This window comes from Zootermopsis nevadensis, unplaced genomic scaffold (assembly GCF_977971745.1).
Source record: "Zootermopsis nevadensis isolate Lab colony 2312 unplaced genomic scaffold, Znev_1.0 Znev_ptg000008l, whole genome shotgun sequence".
Taxonomy (NCBI): Eukaryota; Metazoa; Arthropoda; class Insecta; order Blattodea; family Termopsidae; genus Zootermopsis; species Zootermopsis nevadensis.
Genome location: NW_028259140.1, coordinates 745,937 through 773,929, shown reverse-complemented (window position 1 = coordinate 773,929; position 27,993 = coordinate 745,937). Strand labels below are relative to the sequence as shown.

The following is a 27,993-nucleotide window of genomic DNA, read 5'->3' as shown; positions in this document are numbered from 1 at the left end:
CAATGTGTTGCCAGTTGGCACAAAGGAGAAGATACACCGAAAAAGAGTGGTAAAAATAAACGTCTAATAAAAGATTTAAATGAAAGTTGTACAAGTTCTTTAGAACATGCTTATGCATAAAACTGTCCAGTTGATTTGTTACACAGAGAAATATTTTCCATTTTTAATTTTATAAACAGGTACTATTTGTCATTAAGTTATATTTTGATAACAATCAGTGATGAATAAAACCCATGCTGTATTGAATTATGGCACAAAATGTCCTTTTATATTGGTTATATGATATTATAGACATTACCCTAATGAAATTATAAAAGGTGATAAGAGCATGTTTATGTGACAGTACAAAAGTCTGCAACCTTTTAAATGTGAACTGCATATGTAGCTGTAAACTCAGTTTATCTTATTAGCCCTCCAAATAATTACATGCAAGGACAATATGAGAGTGCGACTTTACTTTGGGTTATGTTATGGAAAAAAATGTTCTAACAATAAAAACATAATTTCTTAACAAGTCTAGTGTATATATATATATATTCACAATATGACAATGTTCAGAAGACAAAATGGAAGTGTCAATAGTCTGTTACAAGTTTATACTTCAGTCGTATACAAGTGCTTAAAATGAAGAACAGAACATGTTAAATATAAAATATGATAATGCAAAGGTATTAACAAACAAAAACCTCACTGTTTAATTCTGACTGTTGGTACAATATATAAATTACTTATGTTAACTTATATTCCTGGAAAAATAAACTGTCCAACTTCATTGTACTGCCAGAGAAGTGACTGTGCCGTGATAAAATGTGGACAATTCTTAGATCACTTTCTTTCTCGTGCATGTAATTCACATACATTAACAGATATAAATACTGTGCAATGTATATGACTGAAAATTTCTGCTCCTAATTTTGGACACAGACATTTCTTGTGTTAAAACAATTTTTAATAAATAGCCTGGATATTTTTGCACAGACTGTAGCACTAGGATTACCAGTATTATAAACAGAAGAATACTTATTCAGTCAAAAATATCTTGATTTAAAAAAAATAATTAAATTCCATTATACTTCCCTGAACACTGTGATAATGAATGTAGGATCACATTCTTCACCTGATCTGACAAATCACGCTGGAAATCATCCGGATTTGACCAGTTCATCCACACGGTCTCTATGCTGTGCTGTCTGCAGGTGAAGCCTGACTGCTCGAGTTGACTGCATTATGACTTGACACAACTTGCACACAACCTCCTTATTGGGCTCAGAACTAAAGTGGAAAAATACACACAACCAGGAAATGTTATTAAAGATGATAAAGCTACTCATTAAAATTTTACTCCATGTGGTCTGGCAACAAACGTAAAATGACGAGCACTAAGAAAGAAGTAGGAAAATGACAGGTCACACTTAATATCAATGTGAAGGAGTGCTATATATCTGCAAACAGAAATCTCGTAGTTTTCACATACAGATCAACCATTATGTTAAGCTAGTTATTCTAAGTGAAGCTGAGACAACACCCACGAGGAGCAAGACCTTTTTAAAATCTCATCCTGGCTGCTATCTGATAAAACAAATATTAAAATATGCAAAGCAATGTTTACCTGTCTTATGTATTGTGATGCCATATATACACTGTCTCCATCTTCAGGGCTGATGCCTTGAAGATGGAGACAGCATGGTCTGTGAAATGTTAGCATATCCCAACAAATCCACAGTGTGCTAAAACCCAGAATATTCTCAACGTATTGAGGATGTTTGAGAACAGAGTGTTGGGTGAATATATGGACCTAAGAGACAGACGAAGTGAAAAATATTGAGAAAGTTGCATAATAAGGGGCTTGATAATTTGTACTGTCGATAAGATATCATTAAAATGATCAAATCAAAGAGGATGAAATAAGCAGGGCATTAGCATACATGAATCAGGGAGATGAGGACTATGTTCAAAATTATGCTTGGAAAGCTTGAATGGAAGAGATCACTAGGCATAGATGGAACATGTTAAAATGGCTCTTAAGAGAAACTGGATGTGGATTAGATTCATCTGGCTCAGAATAGGAACCAGTGGCAGGCACATGTGAATAAGGTGATGGAAAATCTCATTTAAAATTTAAAAACCCAGATAGCACCCCACACATTCTAAGTAGAATGGGCAAGGAGTTAAAGAATAAGGTTCAGAGAGTGGAAGATGAGATGAAAATTCTTACTGAGACTGATAACTGCAGCAGCAGCTGTTCCTTATCGTACCTGATGGCTTTAGATTGTAAGTCTTTAACGTGCTGCATCATTTCCTTCGCGTAACTACCATCCTCTTCCTGTAAGTCCACACCCCAATGCAGTTGGAATATTGCTCGCTCATCCATCCTGCTCTCACTGGGATCAAGGAGATGCTCGGGGTTCAGCTGATTCCACTGGAACTGCCTCTTGGATTGGTGTATTTCCATAGGTTTGCGTTTCCTCTTCAGCAAACTGGAAATAGAGTGATAAATATTCTTCCACCAAAAAGGGAAACAAAATACTAACACTATAAAATCCTCACATAATTCTTTACACCACTTCAGACATGATTTAAATGGCATCTACTATTAACTACTTCGTCAATGATTGTTTAAAATTAAATTGCATGATGATAAACAGAAAATAAATAAAGTTAATAACTGCTGCTGTACTTTGAACTATTCAAGACACAATTTACATTTCTCAACATGACAGTATTCATCATCAACTAATTAACTAAACAATCCATGTACTCTCTCCATAATACTGAATTTGCTCTGAGAAGTTCACTTACTTCTGAAAATTAAGAACCACAGAACTCATCAATGACACTTTTCAGTCTTTAGTGACATTAAATTGTACCCTGAGCCACTTCGATTCAGTTCAAAACTTCACATACTTTTATTTTAGTAACAATCTCCAATAATCATCTAAGTATCCCGAATATTCTCTTCCGAGATTTTCCACCCAAATTTTGTCCACATTTGTTATTTCGCTATGCATCCTTAAATGGCTTGTCCATCTTATCTTTCACTAACAACTGAATAAATACAATAAAGTTCCACTACTTACGTGAACAGAAAATCTCTGATTTTATTCTGGCATTTGATGATATCTCTGGGACCAGTATCAGGAGTGTCTTGATCTTCATCAGTATACATAGCAACGTTCATCCAGTACCGTAAACGATTCACTTCTTGAAGATCATCTATCGTTATCTCCGAATCAAATGTCACTTCCATGTCATGCTCTGGAAATACTGGTTGCCCTGTGAGTTTATTAAATCCAAGGCCACACAGTGCTCCGATCAACCTTGTCCTAGACTCATTGATCCTATAAGGTACAAACCAACATCACATGTATGTTGGAATTTGTTTCAAGAGGCATCGAAAACTCGACACACGGGCTCGTTCGAAGAGAAGTGCATATAAGATTCGGGCTTTGTGAGAAGTGAATTGATAGAAACAAGAAGACAAAGTACGAAATGTATAAAATTAATATTGAAAATACAGAAATAATTCAAACAAGTGGGTTGGTTCTCACCTTTGATTTGATGTAATAAAACGCAAATTTATTTTACCAACCAAAAAATGTTCCATACCTCAGTTCTATAGATGGTGCAAAGATGAGAGAGACAATTGAAGCAAGTCCGTGAAGGTTGGGCATGAGTGTGGTGTGGCGTAAAGTCAAGCGGTCTCCTTGAGGATTCTGCCCCACACTGGCAGCCACCAGGAGTCTGAAGCAGTGCAACATTATAAACTGCTTTTGACATATGAAAACAATGAAAGAAATGCCCACCCCATTTCAAAATACACTAACAAACCAACCAACCAACCAGCAACTGTACCACACTGACTTGTATTTCAATTTGCATGTACATACACCATGTTTCATTGAACTAGTTTCCTAGCTTGTAGTTGTATCTCACTAAGAATAATACAGTCAGTTTTGACTACATTTACATATATCTACCTCTAATTATCAGGCACAGCTTCTTCATGTTTGAAATGGCTACAAAAGTATCACAGTGCTTACACAACAAAACTAGAAACTATATTACACATTCCCTTTTTTTCATGGCCCTTGTAAGTGCCTTCCTTGAAAGTTGAGCTGTTGCCCCTTCCAGGATCTTCCTTGGGAGTTGCACTTTCTAGTGGTCCCTCCATGCAAACTGCCCCCCCCCCCCCAATACAAGTGACCAACAGAACCCTGCTCCATTCACTTCTACCCCAAAGACGGAGGCTACAGACACCTGTCAAACACAGGTCACTACCTACACATCCACACAGAATCATAAACCAGAAGATGATGATCCAATTTTTTGTTGTATAAACCTCAAATCTCATGGTATTCCTCAGCACCCCTAGAAAAATGAAATAAACAGTCTGCCCCTTTGTTTTCCAGTCTTTTTATTATCATCATCTCATTTTGTTCAAAATTAAATAATATCTGTAGCTTATAGCTTGTTTAACATTCAAACCTACCAATTGTAGTACACAAGAAAGTGGCATCTCACCTACTGTGAGGGCCATAGGATAACGATTCTGACGTCAGTTTGGGAAGAACCCAGTCTGAGCCTCGGAACAGAGCTACCTAATCAGATACTATCAGATTTCCAAAATTCCTGTATGCAAATTCAGAGTTCTTTACAGTTTAATATATATTGTTATCATCCACATTTTGACATAAGATACGAGGCTCGTCCACAAAGTAAGTTTCCCTGGGGCCGTTTACAGAAACAAAACACAATTTCATGGAAATATTTATTGCAACAGATACAGCAAGTGTCCAGCTATTTTTCAACATATTCGCCACCGGAACTGAGACATTTGTCATACCGTGGGACCAACTTTTGAATACCTGTGTCGTAGAAGTCTGCCGCCTGGGATTGGAACCACTGTGTGACAACCATCTCCGCCTCTCTGTCATTCTCAAAACGCTGACGCTGACCGGACAGGAATTTCTTGAGGTGTAGGAAAAGATGGAAATCACTGGGAGCGAGGTCCGGGCTGTAGGGTGAATGATTAAACACCTCCCAGCTGAACTCCTGCAGGAGACTTGCTGTCCGTCGAGCCGTGTGCGGCCTAGCGTTATCACTGACCGCACTTCACAGTCGGCGGGAGCTGGAATAAGAACCTCCATCTTCAACAGCTGCAACGATGCTACTGTGAGAACGCGGGAAGTACCGTTAGTGCATGCGCCATGCTACGTCATTGCTCTATCACGTACGCACAGTCGCTTCGCGGAATATAAGGTTTGCTAGCTGTGGGACGAGTGGGAAACTTACTTTGTGGACGCGCCTCGTACATTGGTACCTGATACGACATTACAGTATTAAAGAAGTTATGAAATGACTGGCCTAAGATAATAAAGCAGAAATCTACCTGTCATGAGGATCCTGTGGTTCAGAATCCAGCAGCACAGAGTTGACGGAGTTCCATTCAATGTGCACAGAGCGACATACACCCACACGTGTCAGGTTGTACAGTTTCATTTCAAGAGGGCTATGTGGACCTCGAAGTATTACCTACGTTATAATGAAAAGCATTTATTGTTTACAGTACAAATGAGAATGTCAGTATTACTTAATTTAAGTTTCTGAATAATTTACTGCAGAGCCCTTAAAACACCAAGAGACAGTCACATGTTCAACACGAGCAACTTCGCACAGTCAGACAATAAAATTCAATTTTGTGCATGCGAGTGCGTGCGTGCACACTAACAACTAGCTCTTGTCTCATGTTGCATATCTTCCAACAATGACCTTAGATTGTTTTAATCTAATGTAATCCGAGGTCCCCACTGTTGCACAACAATGGGAGTTGCCTAATTCAAGGCAATATCCTGGGATTTGGGGGTCACAGTGGCCGCACGGTCTGAGGCGTGCGCCTTGTGCCGCTTGGTCACTGGGACCGTGGGCTCGAATCCCACTCAAGCCACGGATGTTTGTTCGCGTTTTTCTGTCTTGTGCTGTCCCGTGTACAGGTAGAGGCCTTGCGACGGGCCGATCCCTCGTCCAAGGAGTCCTACCGACTGTCTATAGATCAGAGCCAACAATAGTTGAGACCCGCAATGCTCAGGCACTTGAAGGACAGGTCGTCCACGTATCCTGGGATTTACCCGGAGAGACTGAGTGGAAACCATGAAAATCCTGTCAGGACTGGTGACTAATGAAATGCGAGGAAACTATGCGAAGTTTACCTGTGTCCTGCATTCTTTCTCTGAAGGCGGCTCAGGATCTGGATCTCCGCCAAAATCCGTTTCATGTGAATACAGCTCTTCGTACACCCTTCTAGTCTCCGATTCCATATTGGACTGAAGCTCTCTTACATCATGGTTCATCTGCAGGAAACAGAAATATTTTTCTTACTAGGACATTCTACTTTATTGCCATATATTTTATGAAGTTTTACAATTCTGAAAATTTATGCTACCAGAACTTCTTCAAGCTTGTATGTCTTGTCAGCCTGTCTTCAAATTAACCATGTACTTCATAACCATTACAGGTTAACTTTCCATTATAAGGAAATTAATTTTTAATGACCACAAAAGGTAACAAGTTTCAATTTTATGAAGATATAATATTTATATGAGAAAATGCACTCTGCAAGATATGATTCACATTTCCAGTAATTTCTGTTTGATGAACAAGTTTTTAATCCAATACACGTGTTACAAGCCCACTCATTATAAAAAAAGCACTTACTTTAGAGAGATAGCTTTCATCTGCTCGCTGTGCATAACCCTTCTCAATAAGCCAGTGGTTGATATTCATTTGCTGATTAGATGAATGATTTTGTTTGATCAGTTCCAGAGATACTACTCCATTTACCACTGAGTATACCTGAAAAATGAACCACTTTAAACTACTCACAAGAAAGTATGAAGTAACACGAGAATCCACAGTAATACCTCTTTAGAATGAGGACCAATATACACAAAGAAACCCATAAATTCCAGCGTGTAACATGTACTCTACTGATGAAGCTGAAGTGGGACTATTACTCATTATAATAAATAGAACACTTATGTACTTGGCTGAAAACAATAATAGAGGTAAACAATATAATACAATGCAAGATTCCACTAATGGAAAACAGGCTGGAAAAAACTGAGAAAAATTTTAAATGGAAAATGTGTTTAAGATGTTAACTCTACACTTTCTCTGCTTTTCTCTGGACGTCAGTTATGTCCTAAGAGCCTAGCAAATTGTTAGACATCCTTTCAATCATGTTTTAAAAACATTAATATTGTTCATTCATCTACAACACAAGTACTCCATCACAGAATTTTGTCTGCCAGCATTTCCCCCCCCCTCCCATCAGAGATACATGTCCAGGTCATCGTAACACATCTGAAGACCCACAATTTATTATTCTGAACATCTTACCTTGCCATACAACACTCTGACTTGAACCATCCTCCTGAACTCATGCGCGGCATCTTCCGTCCAAACTCCTCGCGAGTTACGGATGAGAGACGGCTGAATTTCTGATAAGATGCATTCAAATGCCTGGGGTGAAACTTCAAGAATTTCAGCTTCAACTGTTCCATTACCAAACTCCCGTAAGTCAGAAGGTTTCACTGCTTCTGAATTTCCATAATCAATGAAGAATACCTGTACAGAGATATATCACAAAATGATGCAACTCTTATTACTTCAAGCTTGATTCTTCTCTGGAAGTTTTTAAGTTTGTTACAACACAACTCAGTTCATACTTTCTACAACTGTAATTCTGCTTCCTCGACATATAACAGAATAGAGCAGCCCGTTCAATGTTATGGGGGGCGGGGGGGAAGGAAAACAAAAGCAGTGAACCGCAGAGGACGACGTCAATCAGAAAAGAGCATATGGCAACAAAGTCACTTTCAAAATTTTATAATGTCAGGCGCTGGAAATTCTGATAATGTCGCATACAGTTCCACAATATAAATATAACAACAAATATCTTAAAATCAAATTCAGTTTTGGAGTTAAAATACTAATATATTTAAATATGAAAGAATGTTAAAATATATATTAAAAGTTTACAGTCACTCACAATTATAATAATAATAAAATAGTATTAAAAGATTTAAAACATCATTAAATACACTACTAGTTTCGGCTACATTCAGCCATCGACGGGTGTATGCTGTATAAACCTATCACCATTTTTTACTGATTTATAACGTTATTCATATATCACTGTCTTCATTCTTGATGTTGTTCTTGTTCTTTACCGTTTCTTGTTTTGTTGCATTATCATTAGTCCTTATTAGGTTTATATTTTGTATTTTGTGTTTGGCATCGTTTTGTGACCAAGAAGCAATAACTCACTCGTAGTATGTGAACGGAGAACACTGAACTGTACAGGATTGGAGCTCCAATCCTGTACAGTTCAGTGTTCTCCGTTCACATACTACGAGTGAGTTATTGCTTCTTGGTCACAAAACGATGCCAAACACAAAATACAAAATATAAACCTAATAAGGACTAATGATAATGCAACAAAACAAGAAACGGTAAAGAACAAGAACAACATCAAGAATGAAGACAGTGATATATGAATAACGTTATAAATCAGTAAAAAATGGTGATAGGTTTATACAGCATACACCCGTCGATGGCTGAATGTAGCCGAAACTAGTAGTGTATTTAATGATGTTTTAAATCTTTTAATACTATTTTATTATTATTATAATTGTGAGTGACTGTAAACTTTTAATATATATTTTAATATACAAACCACAATATGACGCAATTGCAGTATCTTATGAAAGAATGATATACTGCACAGATGTATAAATTTTGAGGACACAATACATCTAACATACATGCAAATGACATTTTTCTTTACTGAAAGGGAAAGGATTAAATGCTAAATCTGGGGGAAAAAACAATGGTATGCAATTCGGTCTAGACAATACCTTCTGTCTCCCCTTCCTTTCATGAACAAAGTCAATTTGTATAACAAACCTGAATAAATTTGTCTTTGCTTCTCCTGGAGTGGGCAGATTCTACCACTCTGGCACGGTAATAGTTGGTCTGCGACGCTTCTGTGTAAGGTGCCGCATAGATCTTGCCAACTTGTGGTGGTTTACTTAGAGGCTTCAACAGGTCTGATTTCTCATTAAGATTTTTGAAAAGCCAGAACTGTTGCTGAGTGGAATTCACATCAGCACTTTGGGCCCAAAAGTGACCTGGGTCTACAATCTACAACACAGTTACATTCAGTGAAACTAACTCAGTCAAATGACAATCTTTCAGTATTCATAAAAGTATTACTCCTCAGATACAGCAGACTTGATTACTCATGCTGAAGTAATGGAGGGGATGCCTGCATAACTAGAAATGAGATGCCCTGCACATGCAGACTTCACTAACCAATCCCTCCGGAGGGCTCCAATCCCTCCCTCCCTTCTGTTCTTCACTTTCTTCCCCTTACTTCAGGGATGGAAAAATGAGGAAAACCATAAAGAATACAAACAGTTCAACCTGCTTCAGCTTTAAACTAACCACCATGTTTGGATACTTCACATGTTACACCTATTAATACAATCTGTTGCATCAGGAATTTTTCTCCCGGATATCCTGTAACTTGTCCCCATCATAAGGTACCTTGTCCGTTTACTATCTGAATTTCAGGAACATTTTAAGCACTATTTTTGTTGTGCAGAGTTTACAACACAATAAATTCAATCAGCTTCACCCTCGCGTAATAAGCCCTCAACCTAGTTTGAACAAGGTGACAAAAAAGAAAAATTTCTGACCCTACCAGGAATCAAATCTTGCTCCAACCAACAACCAGTCACTTTACTCAGCGGGTTCATACGCAGATAATCAGGAGTATAATTTACATCAAACTTGTATATTACAATATCATACGAACATACAGTGTATCATATCCTTAAGCAAATAAATTCTGAATAAAACTTGGAAAGATTCTTACGTGTGATATGTGTAGATGTATGTAGCTAACATCTATACCGGGTAAATTTGGACTGGTGCTGGTGCTGCTACTTGACACTTTCTGTGGTCCTTCACCATAAAAGGACTTCTCTTTACGTGCGCACAAACCAAGTTTCTCAGCTCTCTGTACTGCTTCTTGGGCCCTGCATAGTATAAAAATGCTTGATTACTTAAAGCATAAAATGAGATTACTAAACCTAAGGAAATGCTACAGGAAAGGTGAGAATATGGAGGTTTCTTGTCTGAATGTATACTACTTGCTTCAGACTGCTCATTTCTTACACCTTTCGGCACTTACGATCAGAGTTCAGTTTCAAGGTAACTCACTTTAGCAAGTACAAGATGCAAGGAATCTTCAACTGACGAAGTTTTACAGCTCTGTAAACGGCCAAGGACGCTCTTCCTGGTATATCAGCATGAAACCGGCGCTCATCCATCTCTTGGTAACAATAACGTCCAAACTGAACATAGACTTTGCTATAGAAACAAAGAATCAAACCCTGCTTCAACCAACTGAAATCTCTGGTATAAACATCAGAAAAATTAACACTATCAATAATTCTTTTTTTGCAGTGGATCTGAGGTTGAGCCAGCTCAATCCAATTTACATCAGAAGACCTAGCAGACTGGAGCAGCAATATTGTCTGATTTATGTTCTGAAAGTACATGGTTTGAATTGTAAAGAATGAGTAAAAAGTCACACAACCCATATTAAAATATTTACTGATGGCTGCAATTCAATGTGGTCTAATTAATAAATACACAATACTGCTGTGACTATACAAAGAGTCCACACAGGTCATGTCATATTGCAACTAGCTTGCATCAGTCTGTCAGTTACCTATCAACAGTCAAAGTGCAAGGACATCTTTTTTCATGAGTGCAATGAGTGTTCACTGTCTAAAACTAGCTGGCATCTCGTTCTTACTTCACTTGCCAGAACAAATTTAGGGATACATTTCCCCAATTCTCCTGCGCCAACTAATCAACGATATCTCGTCTCGGATTTCCTATCAGTATAATCTGGGGAGTCAAGCCACGTGTTTGTTGAATGTAACTTGGTAATTTGCTGGATCCAAGATCATGCTTGTGGAACTGACTTTCACCTTTCTCACTAAAGCGATACACAATGCGCAATTATAAACTATGAGCAAATATTCGAATCGTATAGCACATTTTAAAGTGATAGTTAAGTGGATATGATGAGAAGCATTGCAACTCAGCTGCCAGTCAAGAATTTAATGTCCTAGGTTCAATGTGCATGTTTGGACAAGGCAGCAGTTTATCTCAAAACGCTAATTATCAGCTGAAATCAATTGTCTATACAAACCAAAATAGCAGCAAATAATACTAAAGAAAATATGCGATCAGAGACTTACTGTACCTCGTTCCATCAAATGAGACTTTCATCTCATCTGTGCAGTCCTTCAAATAGTTCTTAATGGCCTTGGCATACAGCTCTCCTGGCTGATTGGTTGGCATGTTTTGGAAGAACACCGTGTTGAATGGGTCTCTGCCAGCAAGAAGCTTAACTGCTTCACGTTCATCAATCTGTCCACCTTGTGCACCCCGCACAAAATAGTTGGGGTAGAATGCTCCAGCAATAACCATCTAGAAACAGAAACAAACTAATTATATTTATTCTATAATAATGAAATGAGTCACCTCACAATACAATATATTCCTACATGTAAAACCATAATGTTCTCACCTATGAAACAAAGTAATAAACCCACAACTCATTAACTAGGACACCTGGGTAATATCTACTAAACAAACTAATTGTCATTATGCAATGTGTGAGTTCACCACTGTCGTCATAAACAGCTTATCATCTCAACATAATCTAAGACATTTAAGTATAATTTTGATCCATCATATATTTTATGGAGATTCATTTTAATGTTAACACCACATTATTCCACACTGTCTCTACCCATGATGCTTTCCAACTAAAATTTTGTATGGATTCATTTCAATCACTCATGCATGCAATATGTTTCACCCACATTTCTTTCAAGAAAGAAACTCAATGGAACACAGTCCTTGAGAAACTTAAAGCCACTCATAGTCTAGAAATTCCCCACATTTTATGAATTTGAAGGTTCATTACTGTGCTCACAAGATCCCACCATCAGTCCCTACCCTGTGGCAAATAAATCAAATCCCCAACCTCCAAACCTATTTCCCTAAGATCCATTTTTATAACATCCTCTCACCCTGCCCATGTCTTCCCAGTGGTCTCTTCCCTTCAGGATTTCTTACAAAAATTCTATGTATCAAAATAAAGAGACATGTCACAGTAATATTTTTAAAAGTATACAAACTTTGAGAACAAGAGGTTTTTCCACATCACTCCATATGACTCTGCTATAGCCTCTGGTAGCATCAATACCAAGCCTTTTCAGTCTCAGAGTGAGATCTTGGACCAATACAGCAACCTCCTTCATCGTCTTCAGCTGAATGAAGTAACGTTTTGCCCAAGAATTCTCACCTCCAACTGAACGACTGAAGTAACCCATCTCATGGTTTGAATACCAGACCTGTCAAAAATGGAAAGGAGGGGCAAATTTTGTAAACATACAAAGATGCGTCCAACTGTAACAGCTCAGATGCTTTCTGAAGATCAGGAAACTGGGTTCAACATATAAATTACCGTACTCTGACATCCTCATTGTGAGTGCAACATGTCAAAATTAAACACAAGTAAAATACTGTCATCACAATACATTCTGTATGATGATTTACCTTTCTGGCTACATGTTTCAGTAAACATTCATAATCATTAGGTCAATATGACTATCAAATGACCTCAATTAACATCTTTCACAGTTAGAATATATAGCACAAGACATTCTGCCATTCTGTTTTAATTTGCACTGAATATTTTGAATTTGTTCTAGTTATCTTCAATCATAATATGTCTAGTACAACCCTTAACAGTTTTTAAGTATCTTGTATCTGTCAACTGTATGAGTAATCACCATGCTCTAAATTTGTTTACATTAAATATAACCATCATTTTCAAATATCCGTCATCTTACAAGGTTCATTACTGAGCAAAGTAAACTACAATGCTGGAATAAATTAGCACCTTTGGATCACTCATTTCTCCTTACATGTATGAAACATTTGCGCCATGAATGAGTTCTTTGGTGACAGATCTGCTGCAGTCCTGTGAAAATTCTATGTAGAGCAGAGGTTCCCAAAGTGTGCCCCCCCCCCCCGGGGTGGGGGGTGGGGGGTGGGTGGGCTGTTGTTTGTATGAAAAACTTTTTTAACGAAATATGGAGAAACATTTTTAACATCCTTCGCTTGATTGAGGCAGTTCAGCAGTGACAGCCATCAAAACAAAGTATCGTTCCACGATGAACCTGGAAGACGACCTTAGAGCGGTCATTTCAAAACTCCAACCTCGGTATGATAAGTCATGTTCACAGAAGCAATCACATCCATCCCACTAATCCAGGTATGAAGCGTATATTTTATTACAGTTTTTTTTTAAAATAAATGCATTGAATAATATATACTAAATTATAAAAAAAATGTATACTCATAGCTAAATTTTATGTCAAATCTGTTTGTTTGCACTTTTTCTGGAAGGGGGTGGGGCGTGAAATTTACGAAATGTATAAAAGTTTGGGAACCTCTGATGTAGAGTAATTGCATTTCTTAGTTGATTTTGTAAACTTCAAAATTGAGTTCATGCACTCGACCACATTCTTCTTTCTTCCTAACACTTTACATAACTTTACTGAAGTAATGGTTATGAAACAGCAAGATTCAATAGATTCCACTTTTGAGTTAAATACAGCAGATACTTCTACTACTTCATTAGTTCCTTCAGGCTGCATGTTTATAAAATATAATACATACTCTGTAAGCATTAAGAAAACTAATGCAGTCACTGCATGAACTATCAGCCCAGGTGAGTTTTGAATTGTATGCTGCTAGCCTTTCTTGGAAAGGGGTGCTGAACACACTCTTCAGAGACATGGCCGCACCTGCATAACATAAATAAAGCTCCATGATGGTGATCGAGCCCGTCTACCACTTCAATAGTTTCCGACGTCAAGAAAAGATCAGACATACAATTTTTAATTAATAACACAGCAGATACACCAGAACTGTTAGGCTATGCATACATTTCCTAACATGTTTATTTTCCAAATGATTTGGATAATATACTGTCCAAAAATTACCAGCAAACAAACAGAGATTAAAACATTAATTAACTTCATGGTAAAAAACAGAATAAACCAACCCTTCTAAATGTGGTATCTGAACTGTTTGCACTTCAGTTTTATCATTCAAACAAAACCTCTACTCTTCCCTCAAGATGTAGAATAATTTACATTCTAATTGTTCATAATTTATTATGAATAAATACCAAGTATTTAATTTACTCACCCATTATGACACACTCCTCCAAAACACTGAAAATGTGACCCAGAAGAATCATTTTTGCGATATGGATATCTACAGGGAGCGACGCCATCACACGACCCATGAATGTTATGTCACCATCGTACATATACGGTAGTCCGTGGCTTGCCAACAGCAAAGCTCCAGCCTGTAGGAGGACAAGAGTAAGAAACAAAAATGACCAGAGCAGTTTAAAATACAGCACTGCACTTACTACGATAAATTCACACTGTGGCCCCCACTTTCAACTTCTGTATTCGACCATTTATCGCTCATTATTCTTCCAGGTATACAGCCTAATTCATGCAATTTGAGGCAACTCCACTTACCAACAACACGGACATGGCGGCTATATGAAATTGAGGTGAAACTGATGCTAGTTCTGTAGCTTCTCTTTTAAAAATATGCAACTTATGTCTTTGTCGGCAGAATGTAATCAACATGGTGGCTGTGCAAACTCGGTCTAGTTTTCTATCTAATATTATCAGCGGTGGAAACAGAAAAAAAAAAAAATGTGGTGGCCTCTAGTAGCACACTGTTGATTCCAAATTTCATGAAAATATGTAAACTGGTTCAAAAGTTATTTAGAGAAAGAGGTGAATGCACAAGAAGCACCTTGATACACAGTTCGTGTGCAGCTGCAAAAAGCAAACTTACCTCCTTCAACAAAAGTATTGTATTCTGAAGGTTGCTGAGGTCTGGTGGATCCAAAGACAGAGCCAATAAAGCTTTAGGCTCGCCCATATCAAACAACTTGGCCTGAAGCACCAGTCGCTCAAGTGGGCATCTCAAAATCTCAGGCACGCCTTCATCTTCCAACACACTCTGTGAACATCACATCACAATTACTCTCTGTTCATAAATTCTTGGTTTATTTCACAGTGCCCTATCAACTGCAACAGTGAATGACAAATATGCCCGAGGTTTGAGTTCTCATAATGGTGAAGCCAACTGTGTTCTTCGAGGTTGCGAAATATCAATAATTCACAGTTACAATGTTTGTTTATATGATATTTAATGGCAGTGTTGTCAGCTGCAGGATAATTACGTATGGTGAACTGGAGATGGTGGTCACAGAGGGAAAAATCTAAAACCCCAAATAATGTCATAGGCAAGACTTAAATCAGGCAGCTCATGAGTCCAAATCAAGCAAACTGGTGCCAAACCAACCTAGTCGGTAAAATAAAGAATCTCTGAATCAATGAGAACAAAACAGAAAGTATCCATGATGTTTCTATCGAAGAGGAAGACGAAGATTTCAACAGAATACAAAATAATAATAAAAGAGCGGAGTAAGGAGAAATATTAAATTAAAAAAAAAAAAAAAAAAAAAACAAAGACTCAAGAACTCCACTTACATCATAGAAGACCTGGGGTACAAGTCTGTAAACCCGACCCTCGGCAACACGTCCAGAACGACCCGCACGCTGGATACAGTTTGCTTTAGAAGCCCAGGAAACTTGTAGGCTAGTGAAGTTTGTGTTTGAATCACAGATCAGATGCTTTGTCAAACAAAAGTCAATCACTGCAATACAAACCAGCAATTATTTAAGCAAAAGCAACCAAAAGTTTACCTTCTTATGCATTCTTTCTCTTATATTCAAATGAATGTAAATTTTATATATGCATACTAACATATTTTTTGTTTTAAAAAATTAATGAACTCCACGGCCTGCAAAATATAATAACCAAGTGATAAGATATTAATAGGTTGTATAGTAATTATTACCATAGACTATGTCAGGTACTGTTATGGAACTTTCTGCAATATTTGTTGACAAAATGACCTTCCTGGAGCCTCGTGGTGGTAGCTTGAAAACCGACTCCTGTTCTTCAGTAGTGATGGTTGAATGAAGTGGTCTCACCCACCACTTCATGTGACTGTAAAAATAATGTATATTTTTAAAATTATTCTTAATAAATGGAGAAACTCCACTAATTTTATGGAGGAACCTTAGTACTTTTAATTTTATGGAAATCTGTCAAATTTTGCTCAATCAGTGTACTTCCAGGTTCACGTGCTTCTTGGAAAACATGGCTTTCTCTTTCTCTGCTGGTCTTGGCTATAGTTGTGAGATTATTAATGGTAGTAATGTGAATTAAGCGCGTAAAAAATGTAAAGCCGTCGTCAGTACTAGCGTGACACTCTTAGCAGACTACCAACATGCAGAATGTCCTTTCACACACACTTCATGTTCTCTGCACCTGATGCTTCAAGAATGAAAAGTTTTGAAATTTCTAATGTGGTTATAAAATACAATATAAAACAGAAATAACTATCAAACTGTACACCAATCACGACTAAAATAAATGAAAACAAAACGAAAGAAGGTGAAACTAATAAAGTACTAACTTTGATGGCTGACTTCTCATGACTCATGACCCTGATGATGAAGACAGAAAGGACCTGTGAAATGATGGTAAATTTCTACCAGACTACACAGTGTTACAACCCAGCAAACAGCCATCTTCATACTCAGGTCAGTGAGAACCTCAAATCCTACGTAGTACTCACGTTGACTGAGCAGTCTTCTGCAGATGATTATATAACTCTTCAATTTCATTTATCCCAGGCAAAAACACAAGCACAGCGCCCTTCTCCGTCTTACTGCCACGCTGTTCTAGTCCATCAAACTCTTTGATCAGTTTAACTGCCACCTGGTAGCCACGTTCCGTGATTCCTGGTTCTTCTTCTCTGATTTCAGGAAGCTGTTCAAAAATAACAAAAGATTATTATTATATATTTCATACCTACCAACAGACCATATCTGCCACATTATAAATGTATTTTTTTTTAAAAGCCAAATGAACTTACTGGACCTAGCAAATCCAGCTGACACAAGTAGTACTTGTTGATCATGAAAGTAGTTTTCTGATCATGAGATTTGTCCAGGTCAATGATTGGAGCTGGATGCAACTTTCCAAGGACAGGAAATGAGAAATATTCTGAAAATCTCTGTACATTGAATGTTGCTGACATGAGAATCACCTGTAGAGCGAAAAGACAAAAGTATTTTCAGTTGAGAATCATAAATTTCTAAATTTTATACAGTTAATGTTTTAACTTTAACATATATATATATATATATACTGTAGTGTTGTGACTAACAGTAACGCTAAACATAACTGGAAGGATGGAAGCATATTTTCTGTTTTATACTTGTAATGGTTATTGTCAAATTTATTTAAGGTAAATAACCCATGCATTTTCAAATACAGATGCACCTGTGAACCAAGTTTTATCACCCCATCCCCACCTTTCCCATAGCTATGACAAAAGTTTGCATCAAGTACACAGAGCAATGGTGTAATAAACCATGTCAGACAATGGCATCCACTCGTTCAAGACTGAGGCAATACGACCAACACAGCAGTAAACTAGCATAAAAAGATGTCAGATTATGATGAAGACTGGCAGCACTACGAGATACTTACCTTGACACTACGTGAATTTGTGCGCAACAGCTTACGCACTATGAGAAGAGCAAAGTCCATGTCTTGATCCCGTTCATGGACTTCATCCAGAATAACGTGAGTATAATCATTCATATTTTTATTGTTAATAAATTTCTGAAGCAGCACCCCAGTCGTGCAGAAGGTAAGGCGTGTATCATGTGATGTTTTATTGTTTAATCCAACTTGGTAACCTACTAATGTTCCAAGTGGCCAGCTGCGCTCTTCGCTTACACGTTTAGCAACAGTAATGGCTGCAATTCGTCGAGGCTGAGTTATGATTATATTGCAGTATATGCCATGTTCAACACAAGAATCCAAGATAAACTGAGGTACTTGAGTAGTTTTGCCACAACCAGTTGCACCCTGGATTACAGTTACTTGGTTTGTTTCGACAATAGACACAATCTGAAAACAAGATAAATTTATGTCATAAGCAGAACTAAGGAACTGAAAATAAGGTCTGAATATGCTTCGAGCACACAAAAATTAGATGCAACAATATACTTTCACACTCATGTACTGACCATACCCTATTTATAGGCATGTTTATGATTTACTGCCATCATAATTTCACAAACTGAACTACAATGCTGAATTCATCAGTCACCAAAGATTTCTTGACTTCCACGTTGTTATTTTACATCCCACAAACAGTAGCCCAGTGACCTTGAAACATTTGTAAACATAAAACCACAGCGAATAAAAAAAACTCCTGATAAAATATAGTTTGGAAACATTTTCTTTTTTTAAGTTTGACTTTAGTGTACCAACAGTCAAATCTTACATATGATCTTCAATACTTATCTATGTATACAGTCGAGCCATTTCAATAAAAATATCCGTCAGTTTTAGAGAGTAAATAGTTGTTTTATCAGTGTCAGCTCTGATCAAGGGGTCTTATGATTTGTTCTTACTTGCGTATACAACAGGGCACCACAAGTACCCAGCATGAACATCACACATTACAAGTTTTATCACAGTTTTGAGGTACAATTAAAAACACAGGTAGCTTTTTCAAAGCCTCAGTGATTCGTCAATTTAAATATCCCAGTTTGGAAAAAAAATTAGTTATTTGAAATCGGTTATTGACGTGAGAAATTACAATGAACAATATTTAGGTCGTCTTCAGCTTCAAATGGTTAACCACATTTTACTAACCTTCTGTTTGTGAGCCATTATAAGCAGTGAATTCTGTGGTTGATGAGCAAAGCTGTAGCTGTTATAAACTTGAGTCAGTTCCTCATGGAGCAGATCATTAACATTAGGTATAGTACACGTCGAAGTAAGTTCTTCCACATCGGACATGTTGCTTGAACCAGAGACTACTGCTGCTGCTGCTGCTGCCTCCTGGTTATCCTGGCTATCTTGCACGGACTGCAACAGGCATGCAAGGCATGGTTTGTATGTGGTATTTTTATTTCGCCTCTCATTATGAAAACATGTAATTTACATTAATTTATCTGTACAAACTGAATGGAAAATACTACTCAGAGCAATGGGACTTCTACAATATAGCATCCTGGAGAACTCACTATTACTTAACATTCGCTCACACACACTAATCCCAGTCATGTTTATATCATTGTTCAGAAGTTGCCTGATGGTATCATTATTGAACTACACGTTCAAATTAAAATTTAATTATCAACTTTACAAAAGAAAATTGTTAGATTAATGGCTGGTGTAAAACATAGGAATTCATGTAGAAGTCTATTTAAGAGATTAGAGATTTTAGCTCTACCTTGTGAATACATATTTTCGTTAATGAACTTTATTGTAAATAACCAAGAACATTTTCAAACTAATTCTGCTATACACAGTGTCAACACAAGGAATAAAAATCAGCTTCATAGATCAGGTGCCAACCTCTCATGCTTTCAGAAGAGTGCATAATATGCAGGAATCAAAATTTTCAACAGTCTACCATCAAATCTCACAGTCTTGTAAATAAAAAGGCTCAATTTAAATCAGCATTAAAAAGATACTTAATTACACACTCCTTTTACTCTGTCAGTGAATTTCTATTGTTTACAAATAAGTGATAATTTATCTTCGGTATGTAATGGGTAGATTTATTTGTAACTTATCATTACTTTAGGCAAACCCTTCGTTTTATTATGTGAAATTTATATAACAGTATGAATTGTACTTTATAATAAGTATTGTATTATTATGGCTTTTTCCACATCCTATTGCCATCTGACTATCTTATGGATCCATGGAATGTAATAAAATATGTATATGTATGTATGTAACAGGTTCAACAGTTTCTTGGGCACATGTCACTGTGCAATTAATGAAAATAATATTTTAAATCATATTTAAATTCTTTTAATCAATAAAGTCCTCAAAATGCTAGATAAAATCTAATCTAGTTCTAAAACAAAAACTTTTAATTTACATAATTAAATTTGTCAGTGTCATAAAGATACACACTGTGCATATTTCAAAACCTAACATGAGTGAGTTAACAGAAAAAAGCAATTGTTAAGCCTACATAATGCTTACTTGTGCCACATCATTATCCTCTTGAATCTGATATTGCCTTGCATAATCAAAGCCCTTCCTACATTTCTTGATATCAAATGGATCATACAACTGTTCATGGCAGGTATGAACATGACCTTGTGTTTGACCCCCTGGAACCACCACCCTTTCAAACTTTTTTGTCATATCAAAGATATCCAGCAGATCCATTTTTCCAGTTACCAGTTAAACCTACAGTCAAATTAAAAAAATCACATATACAGAAATAATGAGGTTGGAAAACATTACACATATCCACACAAAAACCAAATGACCACACTGTAGCACAAATATTAAACACAGACACACACAGAATTAGAATGTCCATGTTACGAAGACTCCTTTAATCATATATGTGCAATGCTGTCTAAATTAAGTCCTTCCAACAAATAAAAAAAATGTGACCATTGAAGATCTACGTTCAAGGCTATGAACAGTGGAGTCTAAAGCATTACCAATGTTTGATCAAAATGCAGCAACACAAAACCCCCAGTTTCACTAGATGAAGCACAGCATCTACATGTTACAACATGTGCCACAATATTTTTTATTCGCAATAAGTTACTACTTGAATTTTAGAGTAAACGTCTATTCACTGATAAGGCAAGACTTCTTTATTTGAAACAAAGTATAATTTTAAGGATCCTTTCTTTGTGGGAATAAAAGTAACATGCAATGACTGTTATTCATTATAAACACTACTGTATTGTGTTAAGAAATTCATTCCAACTTGAGGTCTAAGGTTCTCACAGTGTCAAATGCGGTCTTTTGGACAGCCAGTCTCGTAAGTCGGTACCAGAGCTACAGAGGCAAATTGGTAACCAATTAGTGCAATGTTTGCCGACAAACTGGTTAATGATCAACGTTCGATACACGGCTTAAAAACGAAACCCGAAAGTACACACTGAACTCCAGCCATGGAATCCTACGGACAAGAGTGTTAAAAGTAACTTCATTACCTGTCAGTGATGCCACGTGTTGTTCTTAAGTGTTCACCGGTGGCGACCAATGCTTCGCTGCAAATGGATATCAAACACATTAACTCTCCCGCATTAACTCATGGTGACGACCGAGATAAGACTTTCAGGTAATTCTCAGAAATCATTATTTGAGGGTTGTAAATGTGATGAATAGCAAATTATAGAATTTTTCAGACAAAAAACTATTCAAAAATCTGACTACTACACTTCCTTCACACTACTTCAAGGTACAAAAAACATATACACCAAAACAATCACACAACTGCTTACCATCGGAAACGGCACATTCCCCTATTCTCATAACAGTTGGTATAAATGTAAGTTTACCTTCCTTGAGCAATGAAACTATTGACGAAAGGGACATCTTTCACGATTTGCGTGTATATAATTAGTTACAAGCAGCTGCGGTAAGATGTCGCGCGAGTGCATTTTCCCATCTCTTTAGCAACCGTGATCCGTAAAATACAAATTTACACATTGCATTGTATAGTTCTGAAAAATACAGATTGATGGTGCCCTAAATGAATGAACCTGTGAATTCATCAAAAATTAGGATGATAAAATGAAGCAGGATAAGAAGGGTGGGACATCTAACAAGCATGAGGGAGATGATAAATGCTCACATAATTTTGGTTGTAAAGCCTTAAGGGAAGGGGCTAGTTGGAAAACCAAGGCACAGAAGGAAGGATAATATCAACATGAATCAGTGGAAGCTATGAACTAATCACATTTAGGATAGTGCGTACTGGCATGTTCGTCAACATTTGACATACCTTTGGTTTCCATAACATTTGAGGAATTTGACTACCTGAATGACTATAAGCTTCTCAAAGACTATGCCATATGCCATGCAAACAAGAGTCCTTTTACTTGTTTATATGTTGGCAGAAATGTGTCCATTCCGTATCATTTGATAGTTATTTTTATTAACTGCGCACTGAATTTCTACTCACGTTTCCTGTGCTTCTTTCTTTCCTTCTGTGTATGTTTTGTAGTCTGTTAATTCAGTTGTGTTTAATTTAACCAACATTATTTTAAACATTTAATTTTACTTTGGAGTCTTCCTTTATTTGGGATCTACATTTATTTTCCCTGTAGTTATGCCCCAGGCGTGATAATCGTATTTGAAGGTGTCTTCTGTTTTTATATGTATTTTTAAGATGTGTTTATTTTCATAACCTTTGTAGTTGAGCACGTGGGGCGAGTGATTGTGGTTGTTTACGTATAATGGGCGGTTCGAGGGTTCGATCATAGTACTTTTTTTGCCAGTAAACATTTAAAGAAGTTCACAAATTGTGTATTTATATATTTTGAATGTGTAAAATCCATGTCAATAGTTTTATATGCACTCAGATGTTTACCAGGTTGTTGGGATGAGTTGCCAAACACTCGTTTATATTATACAGAGGTCAAATTTAAATACAGAGTTCATTATTCTTAAATGTTTTCTGGCACAAGAAAGAGAGAAAATCCACCAAAACATGGGATGGAACCCATGACACACAGATTACAAGTTCACAAATTTTATCCACTCTACTACTTCACAAAGGCAATAACTATAAAAAAAGGAAAACTTTTAAAGCACGTATTTCAGAAACTGTGGCCTGTTGGACAGGTGAGATGGGTGTCTTTCCACATCTGCTTTCCCTTGACCACATTTTCATTAAATCCCTGACCCGAAGTCAGATGACCTCTCCTTCTTTTGTATTGTTATCTGTATAAAAACCTAGGGGCAGTATAGTGTGGTTTCACCTATTCTAAATAATTAGCTGTGAAATGTGGACTCTCCATAATGGAAGAAAATTGTTTGATGTCAGTATATCTGTTACATTTCCCCATAATTATGATGTGATTAAATACTTTAATGTCAGTTTATTTCCTTTCAGGACCTAGCAAATTTTCCAAGTTTTATCAGTTATCACAGATGAAAAAGTTGTATCACTGATTCTTGTCAGTACTTTCATACACAACCCTCAAATCAAGATGAGTGATGAACATGTTTTACACTTGGAAAAGGATATCCAGTTTGTTACAACAAGAATTCCAGAAATTATACTGCAGAGAGTTGAAGAAATATTTCCATCTCTGAATGCGACCTTGGTGAGTGTTTAAGTTTGTGTGCACAGAAATGAATGTTACAAAAAATGCCAAAAGAAAGTTATATTTTATGACAAGCAACTGTTGTTTTAAAATTGTCATCTTCTCAGTTTTACAATATAAATTGTGCACATTAAAGTGGTTTAGTGCAGCATTTCTCAACCTGAGGTACTAAAAACTAAGTAAGAAAATGAAAAGATAATATCAACATAAATAGGTTTTTCCAGACCACATTTGGTTAGTGGTACATTTAATGTGTTAAATTAGAATTAGTGGTATGCCAGCAAAAAAGGGTGAGAACCCCCGGTTTAGTGTGTTCATATGACATCAGACGTTTATAAGTTCCAGCATGTAATATGCTTTGTAATACTGCATATGCAGTCAATGCACAAGAGATGTATATAATCTCAAATAAATGTGTTATTTATAATATTTCTGCAGAATGTTGATACAATCAAAGTAGAAAATGAGGATGCACCAAGTGAAGAAGATTCCATTGATGTGAAAACTGAAGAGGTTTATATACCATCAGCATCTTCCATAATTAAAATGGAACCTGAGGTAAACCTGCTTCTTTTCAGATGTGTTTTTATAGTTTGTGCACATCCATGCATGCGCTTATGTTTTTGCAGTACAAGTTAAAAATGTGACACCCAAAACAGAATGTTTACAGTAGTTTCATTTACATCGAAATAATATATTTACTCACAAAATAGTTAAAAAAACAACATATGTGCAGCTTCATAATTTTGTTCTGCTGTAGTTTTATAGTGGCCCATTCCTGTCCGAACAGAAATTGCATAGTCTTAATTGAGTAACGTATGTGTATGTATTGTCATTTGAATTTACGAAGGGGCAACGTGTGAGGTAAAGAGTAATACAAAATATTTCAAAGCGAGTAATAAAAGTGGGCCTGTGACAAGATTAATTAAAAACAAAGTATTGAAATGTATTGCAGATTCAATATAAGTTATGTATTCGTAATTGTAGAGACTAAATTGATATATGACATTTGTAATTTGCCTGTCCAGCTTCCCATGTGATGCTGACATTTCTAAATTCTTGGTAAAAGGGCAAAATTAATTAATTTAATGAATTAGTATCTTATATGAAAAGTTCTAATACTCAAAAATAGAGCTTGGATGTAAATGTAATGGTTTAAAGGAAAAGGTCCATATATGGGGATTAAATGCAAGATGCTTGTGTAAGAGGCTGTGTACGTATTACAGCATTAGTGCAGTAAGATGCAGTAGAGCAATGGAAGGTTAATGAGTTTCATAAAGGTGCACAACATGGCAACAGTTTATGTTCTGGAAATTAGTGAAGAATTATCATGAGCTACCATTTTGTCCTGAAAATAATTAGTGTAAATTTGCAGGCATGCAGTGTTCTAATTCTGAAGTCCTGAAATTATGATATCAGAAGTTTGCAAGTTTCAGTCTGGAATCTGCCACTGTAAATACTCTCTCCTGTTTTGTGTGTGTTTGGTGCACAAGAAAAGTGCCATCTATCAGAATTATGTTGAATTCATAATTTTACAGCAGGAAATTGATATCATCAAAGTAGAAAATAATGTGGATGTTCTGAGTGAAGAAGATCCCATTGGTATCAAAACTGACGAGGTTTACATACCATCAACATTTTCCATAAAAAAGGATGAACCAGAAGTAAGCATTGCTGTTAGCTTTCATTTGCATGAAATGGTTGCAAAGAAACAACGTTTCTTCAGCTTAATAATGTTGCAGTTTTGTGCTCTGAACTGGATCACATTGCATGGTTCAAAGTGAATAGTCTATTCATTATCTTCACCTACTAAGTGATAACAATCAGACATAGTTGTAAAGAATGTCTATTCCATTTCATATAATGAGAGGGAATAGCACTGACTGATACTGTGTGGTGGTTCTACAGAACTGCACGGATTCACCGAAAGATGTACCTGGTTCAGATAGTGAGACATGTCACGACGGATATGAATTTGTCCGTGTAAAGACAGAGGATGTCACAGATATAGAAGTTGAGGAACACCCTGTGCTAATAGAATGTCCAGTAATAAAGGCTGAACCTGAGGTATGTTTATATAATAGAACTGTGATAGAAAGTCGTTTGTATATCGGATATCTGTATTAAACAAAGTGGTATGGAAAGAAGGGCCAGAAAAGAAATTTGACTGTCATCAGCAGTCTGAACTAGCATATCTCGGTGAGAATAAGAAATATGTTCACCACCAAGGTCAGGTGCAGACCTCATACAGAATGACAACTAAATTAACTGATGCCCCAGCACTCAAGGTTGGAGTATGGTATCAAATTGAAGATGTTTCAAGTTCCATGGGCCCCACAACATGTGTATAGTCCGCGACAGTAATCTTGTGACTAGCGTGGTGAGGAGGTGGGGTGAAGGAGGAAAGACAGCATCTGTCTTTAATGCTTCAGACTTCCTGGATTCCTTGCAAGTCGCAAGATTACAGTCGCGTACTGTACACACTTCACTGAACAAACAGTTTAGACTAATATTGGCGGTTTATGATTTTTGTGCCATTTGTAGTACATCTTCCGCTAAATTCTGGTTGTGTAATGGGATTTGGTAAAAGACAATTCTAATAATGTAATAGCAATTGACATCATGTACACCTTGCTTTCAAAGTCATTCTTATTTATTTATAGTCTATTTAACAACACTTTCTATTAGAATCAAGTCAGTCTTCTTCTTATTATTTTTATCATAATTTTCTTTAACAGAGTCCTGTGAATGAACATCAGCTTAAACATGAAGGGCGTTCATTTTCCTGTAATGTGTGCAACAAATCATTCAGTCTGAATAGTGGTCTGAAGAGACATAAACGCATACACAGTGGTGAGCGTCCTTATACCTGTGATGTTTGCAAAAAATCATTTGGGCGGAGGAGTGATCTGAAGAGACATCAGCACATACACATTGCAGAGCGTCCTTATACCTGTGATGTGTGCAATAAATCATTCAGTGAAAGGGAACACCTGAAAACACATCTGCGCATACATAGTGGGGAGCGGCCTTATTCCTGTGGTGTGTGTAATAAATCATTCAGTGAAAGGGAACACCTGAAAACACATCTGCGCATACATAGTGGGGAGCGGCCTTATTCCTGTGGTGTGTGCAATAAATCATTCAGTCTGAGTAGTGGTCTGAAGAGACATCAACACATACACAGTGGTGAGCGTCCTTATACCTGTGATGTGTGCAATAAATCATTCAGTGAAGGGGGACACCTGAAAACACATCTGCTCATACACAGTAGTGAGCGTCCTTATTCCTGTGACGTGTGCAATAGGTCATTCAATAGGAAGGGGGACCTGAAAACACATCAGCGTATACACAGTGGTGTGCGTCTGTATTCCTGTGTTGTGTGTAATAAGTCATTCAGTCGGAAGAGTCATTTGAAGGAACATCAACGCATACATACTGGAGAATGTCCATATTCGTGTGATGTGTGTAATAAATCATTTGGGCGGAGGAGTGTTCTGAAGAGACATCTACTCATGCATAGTGAAGAAGGCTCCAATGTCTTGTGATATAATTAATAATTCAATTGGAGTAATTGTCCGAAGAGACGTTAAAGCATCATGATCTGAATAATCATCGGTGATGTATAGTATGTGGTGTGAATGGAGAAATGTGTTGCAGCAAAGAAGAAAGGTTTGGTTAAAAAACTAGTGAAACTGAAGTGCTTTAAGGATTCTAGCAAGACTTACATTAGTTTTTATGAACATACTTATTGAAGTGTGTGGCATCTCATGTCTGTCCAGCCACTGACCAAAAATAAGAGATTTTTGAGCCTGCATCCAGTGAACAGGTTCTTATTCAACATTGTTCTTTTTTTACATTAATGAATCAACAAAATTAAATAAGTCATAATCACCCTTCAGTATGTTTTGTCCAACTTGTGTTAATTCTATTCAGATTTGCAGAGCTATTCAGTTTCACAATTTATTCTAAAGAATTAAATTTTGTGTGACGTCCACTGTGTATATATTGGTGTGGTCATAACTCCTGTCTAAAAAAATTCTATGGGAAGACTGACCACCTCGCCTTTTTCGTCTTCACTGTCCTTTAACCTTATTATGAGCAAGACTGTGGCAGTGAAGGCGTTTCTGGTTTGTAGGAAATATCACTTAATGAGATTAAAGTAAAATGTGCTGAAATCTCATCAATTGTGTTGCACGAAGATAATTCGTATCATGAGATACAATTGTCCACCGAGTAATAAAAGTTGTAGTCAGAAATACTATTTTAAATTATAAATACAGTCAGAAAGCTTAATTTAAAACCACACACACAACATATTGAACAGACGGAAGCCTGAGAGGTGAATATATAACAGTCATCAAAAGAAAGAAACACTGACAACTTTCATTATAATTACTGTATGTCACTTGTATTTATTTCATAATTATGTATTTGTATTAGTTATTCCTCAATATTAGATCAGAAACTGAAACTTGTACTCTGTTTAAAATATTCATAAACATCTGAGCATACATTTTATATTTCACCCTCTGGTCCATCCTACATT

At 36.7% G+C, this 27,993-nt stretch overlaps 4 protein-coding genes across 8 annotated transcripts in view; 2 read left to right on the top strand and 2 right to left on the bottom strand.

Moving 5' to 3' along the window:
• The window catches only part of LOC147874435 (uncharacterized), a 46,558-nt gene that overhangs the window by 5,467 nt on the left and 13,098 nt on the right, over nucleotides 1-27,993 (bottom strand). The gene's annotated exons all lie outside the window — the stretch shown is intronic.
• LOC110840170 (uncharacterized) overlaps nucleotides 1-27,993 on the top strand; it is a 49,329-nt gene that overhangs the window by 11,458 nt on the left and 9,878 nt on the right. Inside the window, exon 5 of the mRNA XM_087345355.1 lies at nucleotides 26,183-26,988. Within this exon, the coding sequence (XP_087201481.1) occupies nucleotides 26,183-26,988 (806 nt within the window). The remainder of the gene's footprint in view (nucleotides 1-26,182; nucleotides 26,989-27,993) is intronic.
• On the bottom strand, nucleotides 43-21,722 carry spn-E (tudor domain containing 9 protein spindle E). Of its 5 annotated transcripts, XM_087344757.1 has the most exons (25): nucleotides 21,615-21,722; nucleotides 21,324-21,380; nucleotides 20,347-20,556; nucleotides 18,997-19,212; nucleotides 17,818-18,243; nucleotides 17,198-17,371; nucleotides 16,898-17,091; nucleotides 16,112-16,263; nucleotides 15,741-15,907; nucleotides 15,040-15,207; nucleotides 14,368-14,530; nucleotides 13,834-13,961; nucleotides 12,285-12,500; nucleotides 11,342-11,568; nucleotides 10,285-10,434; nucleotides 9,938-10,100; nucleotides 8,965-9,201; nucleotides 7,396-7,623; nucleotides 6,712-6,849; nucleotides 6,207-6,347; nucleotides 5,390-5,532; nucleotides 3,607-3,741; nucleotides 3,078-3,338; nucleotides 2,256-2,477; nucleotides 43-1,272 (listed from the first exon to the last, which is right to left on the bottom strand). In XM_087344757.1, exons 3-25 carry the CDS (start codon nucleotides 20,533-20,535, stop codon nucleotides 1,143-1,145), a joined length of 4,368 nt encoding a protein of 1,455 aa, XP_087200883.1. In that variant the 5' UTR covers nucleotides 20,536-20,556; nucleotides 21,324-21,380; nucleotides 21,615-21,722; the 3' UTR covers nucleotides 43-1,142. The 5 variants fall into 5 exon arrangements, with proteins under 5 accessions (XP_087200883.1, XP_087200886.1, XP_021940704.2 ...); XM_087344760.1 differs by lacking the exon at nucleotides 20,347-20,556; XM_022085012.2 differs by lacking the exon at nucleotides 21,615-21,722 and having other exon boundaries at nucleotides 21,324-21,608.
• On the top strand, nucleotides 22,264-25,429 carry LOC147874436 (uncharacterized). Its single transcript, XM_087344784.1, has 4 exons — nucleotides 22,264-23,444; nucleotides 23,883-24,002; nucleotides 24,983-25,108; nucleotides 25,313-25,429. The coding sequence occupies exons 1-4, from the start codon at nucleotides 23,328-23,330 to the stop codon at nucleotides 25,319-25,321; spliced, it is 372 nt and encodes a 123-aa protein (XP_087200910.1). The 5' UTR covers nucleotides 22,264-23,327; the 3' UTR covers nucleotides 25,322-25,429.

Coding starts and splice junctions, on each gene's coding strand:
- spn-E (XM_087344757.1), bottom strand. CDS start 20,535: ATGGATCTGCTGGATATCTTTGATATGACAAAAAAGTTTGAAAGGGTG. Junction 15,208..15,740: donor TACCCCAGGTCTTCTATGAT/GTAAGTGGAGTT, acceptor TGATGTTCACAG/AGTGTGTTGGAAGATGAAGG. Junction 7,624..8,964: donor GCAAAGACAAATTTATTCAG/GTTTGTTATACA, acceptor ATCTCTGTACAG/GTATTCTTCATTGATTATGG.
- LOC147874436 (XM_087344784.1), top strand. CDS start 23,328: ATGAGTGATGAACATGTTTTACACTTGGAAAAGGATATCCAGTTTGTT. Junction 23,445..23,882: donor CATCTCTGAATGCGACCTTG/GTGAGTGTTTAA, acceptor ATATTTCTGCAG/AATGTTGATACAATCAAAGT. Junction 24,003..24,982: donor TAATTAAAATGGAACCTGAG/GTAAACCTGCTT, acceptor ATAATTTTACAG/CAGGAAATTGATATCATCAA.